Source organism: Porites lutea, chromosome 11 (assembly GCF_958299795.1).
Source record: "Porites lutea chromosome 11, jaPorLute2.1, whole genome shotgun sequence".
Lineage (NCBI taxonomy): Eukaryota > Metazoa > Cnidaria > Anthozoa > Scleractinia > Poritidae > Porites > Porites lutea.
Window position 1 is genome coordinate 5,430,107 of NC_133211.1, and position 20,655 is coordinate 5,450,761.

Below are 20,655 nucleotides of genomic sequence, written 5' to 3' on the forward strand. Positions count from 1 at the left end.
CGTTCGAGAGAAGAAACCCCCGAACACGACCCACATAACACAACTTTCTCAGGTGATTCTAATAGTATCGCAAAAAAATCACAAAAAAAACTTTAAAATTCAAAAAAAAATTTAAAGATCATTTTGCAAGGTAATGTGAATGAATTGCACCAGGCCAAACCGCTGCTGAGAGAACAAAAGTTTAAAACGACTATCAAATGGCTAAATAAGAAACACAGCCTCAAAATGAGTTGGTTTTCAGTTTACCTAAAATCTCTGGGTTTCTGATAACAGAGCCAATTTGCTTGAGGGCCTGGGCACCAGCCTTTTGTACCTTCATGTGTGAGTCTGTGAGAACGTCACACAAGCGAGGTACGATACTGGGAAGACACGAGGAAAGCTGCTTCGGAGCACAGAAAGCCATAGCACCGAGAAGCTCCACACTACCTGAAATGGCAACAAATTACAAAGCATCTTCAAGGGAAACTGCAAAGCAGAATCCAGCCCGCCAAGATAAACGAATATGTATGCGAAACATAAGTAATCTAAAGATTAATAAGCTTGTTTCCTTGTTTCCGAAAGTAACTTTAGAATTATGGTCTTACTGACTGACTGACTTGTATTTAACAATAACAATGATAATAATTTCTTTGGAAACTGTTATCACAATAATGTAATGGCAATTTTCTACAAGTATATTTCATTCAGCGCACGCGATGAACCATGGACTACGAGTAGTCCCCATTTTTCCTCAGAGATAGTAGAGCGAGAAAGGCGAGACCCGGCAGGCATGTGTGTCCGGAGCCAAACGGCAAAGGGTAGGAAAACATGTACCTCACGACTAACGCGGGGAAACATGGAGCAAACGTAATGAAACATGCCGTCCCTGCTAAGCGTGGAGAAACGAGAAACGTTCACGATTTGTCCACTATCGGCGTAACTAGTTGAATAGAGACCGAGCAAAATCAAAGCAAAGTCTAGTTTCTTTTATTTATCATCTGCTACAAATCACAGCTGCTGGTACATACCAGTCTTAGTTCTCCAAGAATCTTCTTCTAGTGCTGCTAACAATGAAGGTAAAACAAGTTTGACACCATGAGCGCTAAGATTCTTCATCACCGCACGAGCAGTGTCATCGGTGGCCTGGGGAGAACAAAAAGAACAAGATAATATGGGTAAACAATCATTGATATGTAGCGCACTACAAAATTTTACACGAACTTCATACGGCCAGGTACACTGTAAATCTCAACTCAATGTGTTACTTTAAGATCCGAAAATATCACTGAAAGAATATAAGTACTTAAGGTGAAATTCCTCCCTCCCCTCTCCTCTGTCCCCTGTTCTCCTCGCTACCCTCCCTACCCACAAAATATACCAAAAACACCCGGATCTGTAAGAGCTTATTTGCATGACGTCAAGGGGCCAAATTGGTGTTCGAAAAGAAAACGACAGCGGCCCTGTTAGTGAACCAAACCAATCCTTTGGGAGTTGAATTCCTTTCTTATGTTGACAATTTCTTTTGTTACCATAACTCTGCATAGCTGCTGGCCACGGGTGTAAACAAACTGCTCACCCACCCCTCCTTCAACCCAACGTTTACACTAACGTCTCACTATGAGCAAAATGTTGGGTTAGGGTAGGAGTAGGTGGGTAGTTTAACGCAATCGTATACCAGCGCCTTGTTGACATTGTGTGTATAAACGTCTGTCAGTTGTTCACTTTTGGATCCTTATAAAGCATTCCACCCTCTTGATAGGGTTTTTTCAACCAAACCATCCAGATACTTCGAGGTCAGTTAAAAATAAGAAGGCACTCCTGATCCTGCTGGTGTTTGATATATTTTACAACAACATAATGTGTGCATCCCAAGGCAAATATCAGTTCATAAGATTCAATCCGCAAGCTCTTCCCATCGTGTTATAGACATCATGGATTTGAAACCCACCTCAGCGATTGATCTTTATGCTTTCTTCAGTTTTTGCGTATTTGGAAATCCCAAAAAAACACTCGCAGTCGTTTTCAAACTACAACACCAATTTAAGGCTTGTTCTCTTACCTCTCTAACATATTGGTTCCCATCACCAAAACAAAGCAGTAAGTTTGGCAGCACATGTACCACGTAAGGTTCAAACAGTCGACCCAGCATAGAGCAGAGCATCTCATATGCAAACAGCGCTCCTTCGCGGTGACGATAGTTCTTTTTATCCTGTATGGCTTCCTGCAATGTGGACATGATATTCAACTGTTTGAGGTACAAGATTCCAAGTCCCTTGACCAATCCGGAGAGACCATATGCTGCACCTTTTCTTTCGCCATATACCGTGGACTCAAGAAGCTGAAAGAAGAAAAGGCACGGACATTTTTCACCCGACTGGGCAACTTGTATGTTGCGAGGGTCAATTAGGACAATATTGGCCAAGTCAAGTAAACAGGAAACTAAGAAAGATAAAACGTTTATTATGCCACTAGCATGGCCTGATAGGTGAGTCGCCGGAGAGGATTTAAGCCCTTGACTTCTCAAATACAAGTGGGGTGCTGTCATGAGCTACACAGAGATTAGCAGTGAGCCAAGGCAGGAAGCTCTTTTGTGACAAGAAATCTGTAAATTACCCACTGATTTTCGTTGCCATTACCTGGTTTAAAAGATTCTTCACCATTTCTGGCGCTTCGGACTTGATCGCTGGCACAAGCGGAGGAAGACAGTTGGCTACAGCTTCTTGGACCTATTGGGTAAAATACAGTCATTTCTCTTTCTGAGGAACGGTAAAGTGTCTTTAGAGAGTGAAAGAAGACCAAAAATAGTAGGGACCAAATTGTCCTTATGTGCGCTTTTTCTTTTACTTCTTCAAATTTTCTTTTCTTCGAGGCAGTTTTGCGAGTTTATCCTGACAAAAGATAGTTTTCTATGTTATAAACGAATTGTTTTAAAGTTATTCCTCAGTATCGCGTTGCGCCTCCTTACTGCGCATAATTTCGCGCGTGATTAGCGCGCGCACATTATAACATGGCGGGTTTTCATGTTTTTTTTTAACTGAGCAGTAACTTACTTTCTGTGGAATAAATAAACACCAATTCCCGATGCATGAAAAGACACAATTGTGGGGAACGTGTTCAGAGCATATACTCTCAAATACAATCACATTAATATTGTAAGAAATTACTGCGTATAAACAAGTTGCTGCTGCTCCTAAACGAGTTTCAAGTTAAGTTTCAACAACAACAACAATAGGTAAGGTTTGGCAAAAATCTCACCGCAGGTTTAACGCCCTAACTTAACTTGTCGACGCCATTAGTTTGTTAATTTTAATAGTAAAGTCATATATGGTCTGAAGAACACTGTTAATGAAGTGTAGTCGGATAAGTAACCCAGGCGGTGAAGAGACAGACTATTCAATAACAGAGAGCTTAAGCAACAACGACGGCGACGGCGACGGCGACGGCTACGAAAGCGTCACTTAAAAAGTGAAGTTGCGCTACTTCAAACTTTATTGTGCTTATTTCAACTCGTTCAATTCTTCAAATGTTGGCAAATTTTTCTGGAGTTGAATTCTAAAAGTCTGCATGAAAGTTCAGGAAAAGACAAAGAAAGTCGTTGTCTTGTGTTCACGTGCTCGACAAAACGTGAAATTAGGCACTGTCACATTGTAGTCGTGCAACGACGGGCAAAGAAATGTACAAAAAGGCGTGATGTACGTGCAAAGTTCAGCTTGCTTTGCCAATCTAAACCAGTTGCTTTTTTCTCGTTCTCGTTCACGTCACCGTCGTCGTTGCTTAAGCTCCCTAACCAAGAATAGAGGAAGTGAAAGATTCACCAGGAGAAAGAAAAGGCTTCTGGGACTGTTACTAGGGACCGGAAAACAAATTGGCCAATAGCTGGGCGGCGTGTCAGCAGTAACGATCCCAGAAACAATTGCGGGACGTATTTCCGCTCCGGTTGTCTTCTCGTTTCTAAAGTGATAAATGGACTTACCTGTTGTGAAGGTGTCGATAGTGCATTCAAGAGTTTTCCAACAATCGGCCTGACCTGTAATATAGGTTTTAAAGGAAAAAACATATTACCTCAGATGCCACCAAATGGTGGCAGGGTTGACAAGATGCCCCTCTTGAACTAGTCAACTCCTTTCTCTCAAGAAAGGCAAAAAACATTTAAATGAGAAAAAAGTCTCAAATTTCATTTCATTTCATTTCAAACAGAAAAACGAACGGTACTATGCAAAAGAATAGCTAAAGAGGTTTCATTTGATCATCGCTCCATAGCCTTTTATCCAAACACAACCGTATAAACCATTTGTGTGTTATGGCAAATAACTCGGAAGGTGATTAGCCTGAGAATTTAAGAGTCCTTAAGGAAAACAAGGATTCTGAAAGTGAAAGGATAACACAATGCTGGCACTCCATATTACCCTTGCACCACTGTACCCCTGATGCTGACTCGTTCCCAGTCCTCTCTATTTGGATGGCACGTGGAGTACGCAATATTGACTGGGGATGGGTCAGCCGCTGTTGTGTATATTGAACGCCAATTAAAGCTAAACCTTAGGAATCAGACGTACCTGATGAAGCAAATAAAGAACTTACTTTCGGGTCATCTTTGTCCAAATGTCGCGCTAAACAACCCATTAAAATGATAACTGATTGACGGATCGTGTCATGCGCAGAAGTGTCTGGTGCCATGTCCAAGAACTGCTCGAATACTGGTAAGAGAAGTGATATGTTTGCCTGCAAGAGAATTTGAGAATTAATTGATTCTCCATCCAAGGACTTTCAAAATCTCCAGTAAGACACTCTCAAGGAACGTGTCGACCATCCTCAGACTTTCCGTAGTTTGTTATGTGTTGCGGGTGGGTTTAATCACCAAATGACGTAATACAAAAGATTGACAAGACACTAAACAATACCCACACCACAACTCAATAGCGAACCATCAGAAGTTTTCGCAAGATACACTCGACTTTCCTCATTACTGGTTTCCTGTATCCTTACTTGAGTAAGGCTGCAGCCATACACCGATCCATCCACGAACCGCGATATTTCTTTCCAAGATACAGATATCGATATTTCAAAAAGATATCGCGATTTTACGATACAATAATACATGCTATATCGAAAAATTCCTGAAATAACGGTCTTTAATATTCCTCATCTAACCTCTGCATTTAGCCATTGTAAGGGCCTGTTTACATGGAGGTGGGAGACCCCAGATAGGTGAGGTAACATGTGGCGGGTCACCCCACCTATCATGTAAACGTGATCAAATAAAAATGAGAGATTATATGGACAGGCGGGTAACCCTACCAAAGCGGGTTACCTCACCTACCTGGGGTCCAGAGGTCTTATCCGATGTTAATACGAGTACAGTATAGCCAAATGTTAGTCTATTATTCAATAAACACTGGAGGCTTTTAACTGACAATATTTTACCAACCTTGCCGTGATCATTGACGGCCTTTAGAGCAGCATTTAACATGTGTTTCCTGACTTCTAGATCACGATCTCCAAGACCCGTCGGCACGAAAAATACAAACAATGGTGGAACCTAAACAAGAGAAGAGAAAATTTACTTGTAGCATACGCATGATACAGCGGTACATTGAGCTCTTTTGTTAACTCAATCAGCGTTAAAATTTCCCTGAAAACTTTTAAGTAAAGACATCTTTAAGGTGGCTAATCGATTTTCAGTCTTCTCTAACTGACTCATTTTCTTGACCAAGACATATCGCAAAAGGAAGAAAGAGATATACGCATGTATACAATTAGCTTGTGGGGTAGTCTTTCGAAAGGACGGAGAAGAGGGATAAGGGAACGTCTTCCGCTTTTTGGCACTCCCAATTCCCCCATCCCCTGCCCCAAGGTTAGCATAAAATCCAACACCTCTGTCTACGATATTGTTGTTATTGGCTGTTTTTAAGCCGAGCGTGAGACTGGGTCTGTGTTGTTCCGAACTACACTACGGGACTGTTCTGGGACACTATCGCTTCTTTTATTGGCTGCTACAAAGTTGCGCCGGAAACTGGGTAAAATTTCTTCCCCAAAACAGTCCCATAGGGCAATGAGACACAACTCTAGCCCAGTTTAGGAGCAAGGGTGCCACAATTCCTTAGTGGGCAGCCTTTGGTGCACGAGGTCCCTAGTTCGATCACCGGTGACACCACATCCTTGTTTTAACTTCTCTCCTTTCTGTCCTTTCTGTGTAGCTTTGACTAGCTTTAGATACCGTTAAAACGGTGCATTGATGGAGATGGGGGGTGGGGGCGATGAGCGCACCGTCGACCTCAAGTTTATCAGTTATTATTACTGTCACGAGTTATCGACGTAAAATATGTTTGCTTTACCTTTGTTTTTCACCTTTCCCTATCGCACTTCAAAATGGCCACTAACTTGAGTAATCAAATTTGTTAAGAAAAACCCGCGAAAAACCCTGCGGACCTCCACATCTTTTGGACAGAAATTACAACACAAACCGTAAACCGCCGCCTAAAAGCCCTGGGCTTATACAACTTCGTACGGGGTTTTAGGAAGGCTTATACACTAATATCCGACGGAGGCTTATAACCGGAATAGAGGAAAAAAACACTTCGAGAGAAGCTTTATCAGTGTTGTTGTTGTTGTTGTTGTTTTTTTTTTGTAAGGGGGGGCATTTACTAGCTTTTTATTAGGCTTAAAAACGTGCCTATAACTGGGGGGAGGCTTATAAATAGGCGAGCTTATAAGCAGCAGTTTACGGTATTAAATACTAATAATTTTGAGAGTTTGCTTCGGTATTATTTCCAATCACTCACCTCTTCCTCGGAGAGCTTAGGTGACAGCTCGCCTAGTGCCAGTGCAATTCCACACCTCGCGTCTGATAGGTCCACGGTGTCATTGGGAACAACTCGGCCTAGGTTGTCAAAGACGGGTGGAGGAATCTGCAGACAAATTTGAAACTTTATTTTCCTTTCAAAGATACTAAGACTTTCTCACGGGAACAAACAATAAAAATTAAAAATTAAAACTAGAAATAACCAAAGATTACCGAGTGCGGGCGACAACGATCGGCGGTCCCAACGCTTATGCTTCAACGCTGTGATTTGGGTAAGTTTTTGACAGATGGCCAAAAGACGCGTTTTCAGATTGCAAGGCGTAAAAGGTCGAAACGCGCGAGATCAAATTGCGTTTTGGGCATTCCATTCATTCTTAGTGGAAGTCTAAACGAATGCTAGCTACATACAAGCGACGCATGTGTAATAACAACCTAGAGATTAGGATTGCGGGCTCCTCTTGTCGCCAGCAATCAAGTTGTCATACAAATACATTCAACTCTCTCTAAGACGGATAATATACCTCAGCGACAATACGATTCGTATTCACTTAATAACACCTATTCCACTTCAACTTCACAACCTCAAATTCTCCACGGGTAACGAAAGCAAACATATCTTATAGTCAGGTTTACATGTTTACACCACACCCCGACCCCAACTGCCCTGGCCCCGCCCTGATCCAATGTGAATGAACCCTCTGCAACTAGTTAGTCACATGACACAAAGACTCTTTGCTGGAGAGGAAGCAACATAGTAGGTCCCAAAAACAAATTTACTGAACATTTCTAACAATAATTTTCCTTTCCTTTTCTCTTCAGCGCGATGCTAGAGGGAGTTTTGCCCCAAGTGACTGGTCAGCTGCAAAGTAGGGGAGGAGAGGGGAAAACATTATGTCTCTTTGTAGCCAACGTATTAAGTCATTTCTCCTCCCCCTCCCCCTCCCCCGAAATAAAAATTACTATTCACCTTAAGTTTGACGTCATAGAGATCCACAAGCTGTTGCAGAATGGATGGAGCTATATCCGGGTGTTCAGTGACTGCGGCAGCGAGTGCTGGGGCAGCGGCTTTTCTGATAACTTCAAAGTCATGTACAACATCCTCCAAAAGTGCACTACACAGTGGTTCTGGAACACTGAAACCCACCTCCGTCCACAGCCTGAAATAGGGTCAGAGTTAGTCGATTAACAATGTCAAGTTCAAAAACCTAATTTCTAGTAAACCCTTCCAAAGTTGTTTTCAGGTTTTGATGGGGACCAGTCAGCGAAAAACCATCAACAATGCTGGAAAACGGGCCTTAAAAATTAGTAAGCTTGCCAAGTTTGAAAGTTATATGTCAGACGCGAGGGGACATATAGCTCTGCAAAAGTAGAGAGAAGTTTGTGTGATAGCCTGCAAGCAAACTCTCCATGTGGGGGAATCGCGAGAATTCACGCGAGAGCCTCACGCGAAAATAGAAGCGAGTGCGAGGCCCTCCGCCCCTCGCAGCTTCGCCGCTCGTTCGCATGTTCTTTCGATGCTCACCTCGCTCGCCATACTTGGAGAGCTTGCTAGCACGTTATTTGTGTGACGGGGCCACAAATTTCCCCTTCCCCAACATACACGCCACTTTGTGGACTATATGTTCGTGTTAGGGTCTGTTTAGACCACGTCAGTGACTGTTAGGAACGGAGATTTGATTGATACGACAAGAACTGAGGTGGAATATTCCATATTCGTGATTACGATAATTCTAATAAATAATTACCGTAAACGACCTAATAGACGCCCACTTCCAAATAAACGCCTCTTATCTGATAAACGCCCCCTCTACGCTGTTAAGATTGTATTAGACGTCCCTCTCTAATAAACGCTCCCTGTCTAATAGACGCCACCTATGAGAATTACTCCAAAATACTAGGAAGTATCAAAACGACGCAAAATCATTCGATTCATTCGAAGGCATATTAGTTTTGTTGAGCTTGTTACAGTTATGAGAAAAAACGCCTCTCTCTTTTCAACGCCTCCTATCTATCAAACGCCCCCGCTCCCGGGCGTTTATGATGTCATTTACGGAAAATCAGAAAAGCAATCAGTCAATCAATCGAGTCTGCTATTTATTTGGTTTTGACGTAAGAGATGGCAGGAAAGGGGCTTCAAAAGAGAGATGACCGTCAATGTTTTTTTCCTCCGAAAAGAGAGGGATGGTCATTGGAATAGGAGGGAGTGAGTGTTAGACGATTTAGCGGGAGTATAAAAACAAATTAACTTTTAAGATAAAATTAATTGAAGTTTAAAACCCCTTTTTTCTTACTTCTCTCCCAGCTTGGCGTTTTCGTCATCCACGTCAAATTTTGCAACCCACAGACGTCTTACTAGTTGGGCGGTCTGTGAAGTCTCATGATCCCCAGCAGATAGGATATCTGTTAGGACCAGAAGGCCTTGCAAGGTGGCGAATCTCAGTGAAGCTGCGGGAGACTCCAAGGAATGTAAGAGGACGGAGATCTCGGCTGGTGATACTGTGGTACAACCATCTTCGCCACTGGCCGCCTTGCATAGCTCTACCAAGCTAAGAGATGCAAGTTGCTGAAGGAAGAAAGAAATAAGGAAAAACCTTAAGTCAGGTAAAAAATAGAAGGAAAAAATGAGTGGATGAATAAAAATGAGTGCTAGTGAATGTTTAGGGACAATTGGAAGGTTGAGTTAAGCTGAATTGGCGAAAAATACTAGTCAGAAAACTGCTAACTGCTGTACGAAACACTTGAATAAATAAGGCTTTAAATATTGTACACATTTGGAACCAGTCTGTTATTTATTTGTTGTTTTGTTTTTGTTTTTGTTTTTTTGTCTTTGTGTTGCTACTTGTATTTTTTTTGCCACAGCTTTGACCTTTGATAATAATCCTGAAACTCGTTCATGTTTAAAATAAATGAATATATCTACCTGTAACCTTGAGCCTTTGATAGTATCTGGACTGGTGGAAATAACTTCTGCAAACAGAGAAAACATTTCTTTCCTTGGCAACAAAGCTGGATCACTCTGAAAAAGAACAAAAAATTATCATGTACAGCCACAAGAAGCTTGACAGACCAATAGTTTTGTATTTCTACATAAACCGGTGAATATGAAACTGTTTCTTAATCCAAGGACTTACTTCAGAATTCTCCACTTAAAAGAATTTTCTCAACAGTCCTTATAGGCAACTTTTTTCTGCACTTTTTAATTTTTATCACGACAATTACTAGTATTTTAACATATGTTGTATATTTTAATTTTATCATAGTATATTTTAAATAATTAGTAGTTACATACCCTTCATTAAGTTTTTATAGATAGAAATCATGTAATGCGCGCTTGATCATTTCATGGAAAGCGCGCAATATAAGAATTAAATTATTATTATAAATTATTATTATTGCACTGGTTCATCTCAAAAAGATAGGACAGGCCAATTCGCTATTTTAGGACTTAATTTTACATATAAAAACGCTATCCAATGGTTGTAGCAGGACAGCAAGGCATATGGTACTTCCACAAATCAACGCCCACCCCCTATCCAATCGATAACGTTAACTCTTTTCAGAAAACATTATTGCAAACTTTAAAGGAGTACAGGAGGCACTCGTTATAAGAAAGGAAAACAAAACAGGGCATCGGGTACTCGATAAAAACAAAATAAAGAGACGACTCTCGTTACAGAAACAACATTCGTCACAGGAACAACACTCGTCAACAGAGACAGCACTAGTCACAAGGAAAACATTCGGTAAAGGGATTGAAAAATCTTCAAAGCCAAGAAAACGCTGAAATAGGGAAGGAACCTAAGCAGCAACGTTCACTGTTGGCTACAACAGAACAGAGCTAAAACATGCTCTTTTGGCGACTTGCACAACTGATTCTTACACAGTGTCACGCAATGCATGGCGGACCCTGTTGCCTTAGTAACAAGGACGTTTGACGTCACTGGGAAAAGTTCATTTACCTCATCTTGTTTTTCCTCGTCCTCTTCATCTTCATCATCACAGGCTCGGAGTTTACAGTGCTCAGCAACAACCTGCAGAGCTTGGTATCTCAGATCTTCATCTCCGTCTACAGCTTTACCGCCTTCTCTTAACAAGCATCTAAGCAGAGGAAAGCAGAAAGCAAACCCTGGAGCAGTAAGAAGCTCAGTAGATGAGGCTGTGGAGGCTGAGCCTAGAGCTGGATTGGGTACAGTGCGAGTGTGAAGTATGGACAGAACTCGTTTGGTGGCTGATGAGAGATTCTCTTCACACCAGGCACGATTGATGCTGCACATGGGTTTAAGAAGTCTTAATGTGACATATCCAACAAGTTCAGCTGATGAGAAAGACAGGAAAGCAAATGGGATCAGTATAAATTTAAGGGGGATCTACCCACCTACCCCTCCCCCTAACCCAACATTTGCTCTAAGTGGGAAGCCAGTATTGATGTTGGGTTTGGGGAGGGGTAGGTGTGAAGTATGCAGAGAACTCTTTTGGTGGCTGATGACAGGCTCTCTTCACACCAGGCAGGATTTTTACATGGGTTTAAGAAGCCTTAACGTTACATATCCAACAAGTTCAGCTGAAAACAAGAAAGCAGAACGTTTGGGAAATAGTCTTGTTGCAAATCTTACAATAATATCCAAAGAAATCCCAAACATTCAATTTTTTTATAGCCTTCGAGTAAGCTCTCCAATTGGGGAAACACAGGACTGGCGCGCAAAAAAAGACGCCCCTCGCGGCTTGGCCGTTGGCTTGCATTTAACCGGAACGTAAATTAACTTAAGTTGTTTAATACAACTAGGCCCAGGGCACATAAAAAACTGAATAATTACAAATCAAATTAGAATAGTAGACGATGTATATGATGTGATTCAATTTTATCCTTGGTTCAGTTTTGATTGTCCTTTGTCTCTAAGTCGTTATCATACACTACCATACCCCGACAACAAAGAAAACGAAAACTTAAACCAAGGATAAAATTGAGTCACAACATAAAACTGTACTCACCAAGGTATTTTTGCTCATCATCCAAAGCACTTTTCCCAAGCTTCAAAATCACAGCCGTGACCACACTGGCCGTCAGGGGGGACTGCAGTAAGGGTAATAGGGTGGGGAGGAGAGTAGGAATATACTGACGCATGGATTTAGGGTTTGAAGTTATTGCTACCTCCAGCAATAATCCTACTTGGACAACTTCAGTGTGTAGCTGTGAAAGGAATCATACCATGAACAGAATTATCTACATTCTCTTGTTATCAACATTTCAACCATCTCCGTCCCCCACCCCGTGAGTTGCTTTTACACTCTCCTACCCCAAATGTTTGCATGTGGAAGCAGCAGGAACCGCATTTAAAAAAATATTTGAATGTGAAAATTTTCCAACCACCAACCCCCCCCCCCCCCCCCCGGCCGCCGTCAAAAAAATAATGGTCTCTCCCTAAAACAGCAATATCCGTGTGACTTGGCTCCTTAAAAAAATTAACAAAAAGGAAATAAAACGTGAAGAACTTGCCTCTTTTAGTCTGTCTCTGATTTCTGCTTCCTTCATTAACTGAGCTTCAAAGATTTCTTTTTCCTTTTGACTCATTTCTTCCTTTTCTGTTAACTTCCCCTCAGCTTTCTTCTTCTTTTTCAGTGACTGAAAAAAAAACACCCTCATACAAATCAGTTTTCAATAATTTTATATTCATAATAAACATCGCCTGCAGAGCAGGCGCTTTCCCCCCCTTTTTTTCGGGCGAACGAGGCACGAAGCGGGCGTGGAGTGCGAGACAAGTGCGTCTGCGCCTTTCCCCGTTGCGCGTGTCTGGCGCTCTTTACTTGCTTCGCGCTTGCCTTCGCTCGCCAGTTCGAAGACAAAACTAACGGCGCATCAAAACAGGGTTGGTTTCAATCTGAGGTAAAGCCTTTGCAACACAAGCAAATTTCCAAGACAAGCTGCAAAACAGGTATAATTTACTTGGTTGTATTGTTGCCACATCGTAGAAGCTGTGACGATATTCAAGATCGTATTCTCTTTAAAAACTGGACATACTTTTGCTCGCATGTACCCTTTCTTTTAAACAAGAAAAATGGTAAAATTTCCTGAGAAGATGGGTAAACTTCGATGGGCAAAAAACACAGAGATTGATACATGTGATAGGGTATATCGTTGCGCACTAGCCCCTCTCCAGTTGGTTTATTGGGAAGATTATTCCGTTTGTTACAATTAGACAAAGACGGTCCTTAAGCTAGTAACTAGCGTCCATTCATAAATTATTATGTTTACCGCGCCAAGCCTAAAACTACAATCGGCGACAAAATTAGTTGAAACACTTCGTCCTAAAGGGGCATTTCTGACGTTTTATTGACTTCAAAAGGGGAAAATAAAGCTTTTTCTCCTCCATCTCCTCCATGGAATGTTATGCTACTGTTCGAGGGACCTATAGAAAACAGCAAACACCCCAACTTTGAATGGAGGGGAGGAGGAGTGTGGATTCTTTTGTTCTCTGAAGTTACGATATTTGAGTTCAATGTCTCGACAATTTTGTCGCCGATTGTAGATCCCATCCGCGTGAAGCCTGCGGCTGAAAAAGGGAAAGAGCAATCGTGCTTGCAGAGTACTTATTGGTGACATCAGAGCGCAAGGTAGTCTATAATGGGAATGGGTACGAGCCTTTAGCGCAGTGAGTTCTGGGATCGATTGTGTAAAACAAGCGATACTTATGATTGGTTAATGGTCACCGTAAATGCCATTGGCCAATCATAACTAACGCTTGTCCACCCAAACGATCCCATAACTCACTGCAACCAAAGCTCATACCCATTCTCCGTGGAGATTCTGAAATGAGGAATTGTAACACAGTCCATTCATTGGATATCTAGTCGCGTAGAAGTCTGGTGACAACGTTACCTCACGGACTTCCATTTCCCAGATTTGGTCTTCATAAGAATAAGCTTTGGACTCTTTTTTCAAGTTTTGTCGCTTTCCCGCCTCTGCTACCTTAGCGCTAGCAAAACAGAACAAAAATACCCATGTATACTATTAAGTAAGTAAGTAAGTAAGTAAGTAAGTAAGTAAGTAAGTAAGTAAGTAAGTAAGTAAGTAAGTAAGTAAGTAAGGAAGGAAGGAAGGAAGGAAGGAAGGAAGGAAGGAAGGAAGGAAGGAAGGAAGGAAGGAAGGAAGGAAGGAAGGAAGGAAGGAAGGAAGGAAGGAAGGAAGGAAGGAAGGAAGGAAGGAAGGAAGGAAGGAAGGAAGGAAGGAAGGAAGGAAGGAAGGAAGGAAGGAAGGAAGGAAATCATGAATACCGCTCAAAGAAGCGAGACAAACCCTTTTTTGCAATACTAGAGAGGTTAAGCATCACGTTTACGTCGAACGGCAAACGCGAATTTGTACCATGTGACCAAGTTAACCCTTTGCTTGTCGCCTACTGTTCACTATTTATCCAAATAAATTAGTAGTTTCATGCAATTTTTTTATCCATAAGAAGTGTCTGAGCTGTTTTTATCTGCTCATTTTCTATTTTGAGAAATTCTCAACTTGAGTCTGGCGTTTGCCGTTTGCCGTATACGTGGAGCTTAAACTTAAATGAGCGTCTTTAAGGGTACATGGTCTTAGAACCAAAAGATCTCCAATAGATAGATGATGAATTACAGGTTATTTGGAGTTGCGCAAGAGACTGGGTCGATTTTGTGTCAAATTGCACTATGGGATAGTTTTGGTTAAACGAATTTTACCCAGTTCCCTGCGCAACCTCGTAATAGCTAATAGCGCCCGAAAATAGCCCCACAATGCAATTCCACACAACACCAACCCAGTCTTTCACGGAAGATCTTAGATAACAATGACCTCAACCAGGTCGGCGTCCAGCGGTTTTAGTGAAAACAAGGGTTTGGGTGGGGTGCTAAGTCTCGCGGGCTCATAAAACCTGGTCTCGATCATTCTTATTTAAGGATTTTCGTCTCTTACGCCACCTTAGACTAGCTCATAAACCAACCTTTGAAGCAGACTTGTGTTGTAGATCTCACCCTCTGGTGTGTTCATGATAGCAAACTCCTCCATTGTTACTGTGTAGTAGGCTGGTTTGCTTAAGCATACTATGCTGTGCTTCACAACTCTGGGTAAAATAACTTCCGGAGCAAGTTTTGCCATGGTTTTGAGAACATTCTGAGAAGACTAAATGACAAATCTCCGTGTGAAGCTTTTAGTATTTCTTGGGGTGTTGAAACTATTATTGTCTGAACGACGCTCTTAACTGAACACGTTAACCAGTCATCACACGATAACTACGTCTGTCTTATTTGCCGTTTTTGTACTAGACGATGGCCATTTACAATAAAACCGAACAGCAACTAAGAGGAAACCAGACTCATCAAAATACTGCTTAATGATGCTGTAATAATTTAATTATTTCTGTAGCGTATTGTTCCGATAGTGAAAATTGTTTTTATTCTTTGGCAAACTGTCAGAGAGTTGGCGAGTCAAAAATTTTTCCAAGGGAGAGAATTATAGGTTTTAAATAGAGGAAGAAGAAGGGTGGTCGGTCCTCCTCCCTTAATTCTTTAAATGGATTTCAAGATGGCGGCCTGGCAGCCGCAAGTAATGTAATCAGCTTTCGTTTTAAAAAGCAGGATTGCCATGCATAGCTCTGCTGAACGAATGAAGACACTTCGTTAACTCCACAAAAATAGTAATTTGTATAATTATTTCTAATAAGCCTTGAAAGTTTCCATTAAATGTCTGGCATAGATAAAGCCTACCAGATCGGTTAATGAGTTTTCCGTTGTTGGTAGTGGTTAACCTACAACCCCTACCTCTTTTGAGTTGCTGTCAGACACAATCATGTCAATAATGGTGTCCACATGACGATCAACAAAGCTGCCTACTTCAACATCCATACTGTACATAATCCTGATCCATAAATTCTCTTTACAGGTAACTAAAAGCAAAAGAAGTAAAAGATCAAAGTCTTAAACAAACGTGCAAAAAATATACGGTACCACATTAAAGTGTAAACCCGTCCACGTTTTTTTTTTCAAGTTTTGATAAAGACCAGTAAGTGAATGTTCATTGACATTGCTATAGACAGCGCCTTAAAATTAAGAAACTTACCAAGTCTAGAGGACACGAGTTAAAAGCGAGAAGAAATAGTGTTCCACACAGTCGGAAATTGTACACTCAGACGTTTGTATGGGGGGGGGGGGGGGGCATGAACTACTCCCACCACCCCCCCCTCCATATAAAATCTAAAAAGCGCTTTGCAAAGTGACCAGAAACAACACGTTAAGATATGTCTGGTTCTTCACACTCCATTTCGAAACATCATCATTGTTGAATACTCAGACGTTTCTGAAGACGGAAGGAAACATACTAGGGTATATTACAGAATGTTAAATAACATAGGCTAAAAGCAGCATCAGTTACGCTTACATATGAGAGGATGGTGTGCATCCAAGAGGACCTGCAGTGCTATCTTGTCTCTCGTGTCGGCAGGAAGGTCTGGGTTGCTCTTCACAAGAGCATGGATCAAACATTGGAGAGCTGATGTAAGGATCCTGTGGCTGACTTCAGTTGGGTTGCCCTGTGGCGTATCTCCATTTACTAGAGGAACGGAACTGTCTTGGGCAGAAGGCTGACGGACATAAAACAATTATTTTAAACACTTGAAAAGCTAACAATAATGATTATTATAGTTGGTAGTCAAATGTTTTGCAATTGTGACAATGAAGACCATGTCCAAAGAAGGCATAGCAGTGCTTGTAGTGATGAAAAATATTAATGTACTTCCTTAAGACAAGTTTTGAAAACTTGTTTCGCCATTTAACTTATTGAATATTTATTGAGCCAAACTTCATAAAAGTTTCAAAATATCCCTAACATTACAGAACTTGTTGAAAAGACATGAAATCTTCACTAAAACTGTGCAAATTGTTGTTAGTAGAGGAAACTGGTTATAAAAGCCGGTAAAAATCAAAGATGAAGACAACAGTGCTGAGGTTTACATGTATGATGGAAGCTCCCTGACCGTGAACAATCCTTTGTTTTGGTTCACAAATTGTGATTGACGGAATTAATGCGATGTCTCTATTGGTTATTAAGTTAAAAGTGATAGGAATACTATTTACACTATGCGTGGTCAAGTCTAAAAAAAAGAAAAAAAAAAACAAAGCAATCTGTCAGGTTTCACAACCATTCCACTTCGTTAACTATGAACTGTGTTGCTGGAAACAAATTCAAATTGATTTAAACAGTTACCCTACATTGCTTCAACATCAATTCAAGCTCTGTTGAACAAATGCTGGGCAAACGTTGTAGCCCTTTAAATGAACAAAAAGTTCAAAAAATCCATGTTGAAAGACCATAATTACCGTTATCTGGAAGTGAGAAATGCAAGAAGATTCAACCCTTGCTCACCTTCTGTGTAGAAAGAAGCTTAGAAAATTCTGTCAGTAATGAAGACTGAAGCTCAACAGCACTTTCTCCTACGCTGTTGAACAGGCGCTGGACACACGACTGTGAATTTTGCCTGACTTTCCAACTAGAATGGGTCAGAAGAAACAGCAAAGCTCTGTACCATGGCCTAAAATGAACAAAGTAAGAACAAGGTAAGCAGTGGTGGATCCAGACCTGCAGATAAGGGGGGAGGGCACGGTCATCTAGACCCTGAGACAAGGGGGGGGGGGGGCGGGCCTTCCCTTCGGGCCACAGTTTGGTCCTCCCCGGGATCCGCCACAGGTAAGGATAAATATTTTCTTAATTCAAAACATCTTCCATTTGTACTGAAACTTATGGTAAGCGTCATTTGCTATTTTTCGGTGCACACGGTTTGAACCCAGAAGTCTTGTGACATCTTTGAGGTTTGGAGTCACAAGTCAGCATCAAGGTTGAAGAGAAGCTAATTTTTGAAAAAGTCACTCAAATGTCAATAAGTGTCACCAACACTTCTATTCAAGATGTCTGCTCTCGAAATTTCTCTTACCAGCTAATCATTTAAGGATACTTAGAGGAGAGATAAAAGCTGATCAAAACTGGGTTAACTATTCCTTGATTACACTAGTTTATAGGCTTGATTACCAGCTGCTGTTTGGGAAATGTGCCCGTGCTCCTCTACCCTGGGTGCCAGAGGCTTTTCATGTGCGGTTTCTGGTTTTGGTTAAGTCTTTTTCTCGCGTCTTCAGCGCTCGTGTCTTCGGCCTTTGGCCGACGGCATGTCTGCCGATGAGGCTCCTCGAGAAAAAACCTCTGGTACCCAGGGTAGTGCTCCTCCCGGGTGGCAGAAATCAGGCCTGACTAGTTCATAGATGAATTGTATGTTTCTGGGAAGCTGCCCACCTACCCCTCCCCTAAGCCAACATTTTGCCCCAAGTGAGAAGTATGTGTTAATGTTGGCTTAGGGGAGGGGTAGGTGGGCAGTTTCCCAGAAATATATAATTATCCAATAAATCTTACTGGCTGTTCGACTTGTTAAGTCTTTGTCCGTGGCTGATGATAAGCTTCTCAATGATGGAAACCATGGTCAGTAACGCTGTTGAAAACATAGTTAAATAATTTTTTAAATTGTGTTTGGTGACCAGTTCTTTTATTCACATAACCTAATGACTGACAACAATAAGGACCAAAGGTGACCAAGGATGACGTGACCTAAGGTGACCAAGGGTGACCTTTCCAGAAAAAAAGAGTCATTAATAACAATTATTAGCTGAAATTGCAGTGCTTTGAAGAGGAACGATATCAAAATACGATGAAAAGAGGTACCTTCATCAGTTGCAGAGTTCAATAACTTCTCAGAAACAAACAGCTGCTTCTTTGCATCAAGAAATGTTGTCCAAAATGAGCCAAGTTTGGATTCTAAAAGAAAAACGTATAGTACTGAGTTTACTCAGATAAAATGGATTTGGATTGTCAATGTATGAAAACCATTAAAAATGGATCTATTCAGCAAAAACAGTTAAATTCATGTATATTAAATATTTTCTGTAATTCTGCGCCAGATAATGCTGTGAGACTTACCGCAAATAACTGCGTCTTAACAAAAATAATAATAACATTTTAACATTATAATTATCCTTGTGTTGTCTATTCTAAGTGATGCTTTAAATGCAAATACTGACACTGGATAATCATCACCAGGGGTATACAGTTTTAATAGTAAATAGTTTCATGTATTTTTATAGTGTATATTTTCACTACCATTCAAAACAGAAAAATTGCACCTTCAGGACATTGGATAAGAGCTCTCCAGCGCACTCATGAGAGGGCAAAAAGAACTAGATGAACACACTGCTGAGAAATACTGGGCTCGAGGATGCTAGAGATCTTACAAGATGTACAAGAGTTTAAGCCTCATGGGGTCAGTTTTCTTCGCGTTGTCTTGTAGGCATCAGCCAGAAGTAAGTACATGTACCGGTAAATAAGTCTGTCCCTTAAGTGCACAATAATATTTTTACTACACGTAGAAAGCAGATATTTTTGTGTTCTATGAAGTTCTAAAAGCTTGCTACATTGCCTTTAACCAATGTTCCTATTTTCAGGCCATCACTTTACCTGCTTGCACATCTGCTAATGATAATCTGACAAGAATGGAAGCTGCTACCAGTCCCTCTGTTACAATTGAAGCCTGATTTGGCTGGCTGCTAGCTTTCTCAATAGTCTAAAAAGATCATATAAATACCTCAAGATCGGTCACAAAGCAACCAGTACAGCAGTTTTTTTAAAAGCGAAAAAGGGAGTAGGAGCTTTATTAAACCAAGGGTGCACAATACTCATTTATTTCCCCACACAAGAAAGAAATATAATATTTACAAAAAAATTAGGACTTTTCACAGGAAATTTAGCAAGACAGTAGAAATGGTGAAGTGCCTTCAGAAACCAGTAAGCTTATACAAGAAACACCTCGTCACTGAAAGGGAAAAAAGTTCTATAGTCTTCTTTTAAAACAGAACATTTGGAAACTTGTGAGTAATATCATTTGGTAAAGAATTCCAAACTTTTAGTCCTTAGATTTTTCTTCCCTTTTGAACTATGCTATTCACATCAAGGTTTTAAATGTGCACAATAGTCAAAGTAAAGCTTGTTATGATTTGTCACGTCAGGAAAACCCAATCCATATTTTGCCTGTGTGTTTTTATTTGTTTAACAAAATCGGTGATGTTTGACCCTTTTTAACCCATTCGCCCCTGAACCGCCCGTAACCGCCTGTGCGGATCCAGGTCCTTTCTACCCTTCGTGACGTCATCAGTTTTAACGGTCAAGGACAACTTTCTTCGCTAACTTATGTTGCTTTCTGCGCATGCCCGAACTTCGCAAGCTGATGTTTTGCATCTGGATCAGACGGCCGCCAAGTGTACGACCTGTAAACCGGTTTGTGGTAAGTTTTAGCCCTTTATAGCACGACAGTGACCAGAAAACCACTCGACTAGCTTCAAAACGCGTTTTTCGGCAAAATCTCCAGGAGCGAATGGGTTAAGCAAAGTACCAAGCTTTTTGAAAAAAATCCACTTTTCAGCATAAAACAACCAAATCTGTCTATTTCATGTAAAATCAGATGAAAAAGTTGGTAAAAGCCCATTTTTAGGTTTTTTGATTAACCCATTCGCCCCTGAACCGCCCGTAACCGCCCGTGCGGATCCAGGTCCTTTCTACCCTTTTACCATCGTCAGTTTTAACGGTCAAGGACAACTTTCTTCGCTAACTTGTGTAGAGTGAAGAGATCTTTCAAACCATACCAGAATGAGCACAATTCAGTCAAGGACACCGGAAAAAGAAGCAAAAAACTACGTGACATTGACCTGAAAATCTCCATGAAAATCTTGTTCCATTGCCCACCTACCTTTCCTTTCACCTAATCCTAAGATCCTAAAAGCTTTCCTAAAAACTCTTCCCACCAAAATGAAGCCTACTAAATGCCCAGCAA

General features: G+C 41.1%; 1 protein-coding gene across 1 annotated transcript in view; it reads right to left on the minus strand.

Annotated features, from left to right (window-relative positions):
* LOC140952474 (stalled ribosome sensor GCN1-like) overlaps positions 1-20,655 on the minus strand; it is a 57,175-nt gene that overhangs the window by 23,606 nt on the left and 12,914 nt on the right. The window contains exons 18-39 of the mRNA XM_073401900.1: positions 19,287-19,392; positions 18,498-18,590; positions 18,192-18,267; positions 17,157-17,322; positions 16,173-16,374; positions 15,557-15,681; positions 14,740-14,918; positions 13,656-13,752; positions 12,276-12,401; positions 11,771-11,969; positions 10,741-11,096; positions 9,702-9,797; positions 9,073-9,344; positions 7,749-7,938; positions 6,762-6,887; positions 5,408-5,518; positions 4,561-4,701; positions 3,953-4,006; positions 2,616-2,705; positions 2,039-2,317; positions 1,008-1,122; positions 247-426 (exon numbers count right to left, since the gene is read on the minus strand). Of these exons, the coding sequence (XP_073258001.1) occupies positions 247-426; positions 1,008-1,122; positions 2,039-2,317; positions 2,616-2,705; positions 3,953-4,006; positions 4,561-4,701; positions 5,408-5,518; positions 6,762-6,887; positions 7,749-7,938; positions 9,073-9,344; positions 9,702-9,797; positions 10,741-11,096; positions 11,771-11,969; positions 12,276-12,401; positions 13,656-13,752; positions 14,740-14,918; positions 15,557-15,681; positions 16,173-16,374; positions 17,157-17,322; positions 18,192-18,267; positions 18,498-18,590; positions 19,287-19,392 (3,379 nt within the window). The remainder of the gene's footprint in view (positions 1-246; positions 427-1,007; positions 1,123-2,038; positions 2,318-2,615; positions 2,706-3,952; positions 4,007-4,560; positions 4,702-5,407; positions 5,519-6,761; positions 6,888-7,748; positions 7,939-9,072; positions 9,345-9,701; positions 9,798-10,740; positions 11,097-11,770; positions 11,970-12,275; positions 12,402-13,655; positions 13,753-14,739; positions 14,919-15,556; positions 15,682-16,172; positions 16,375-17,156; positions 17,323-18,191; positions 18,268-18,497; positions 18,591-19,286; positions 19,393-20,655) is intronic.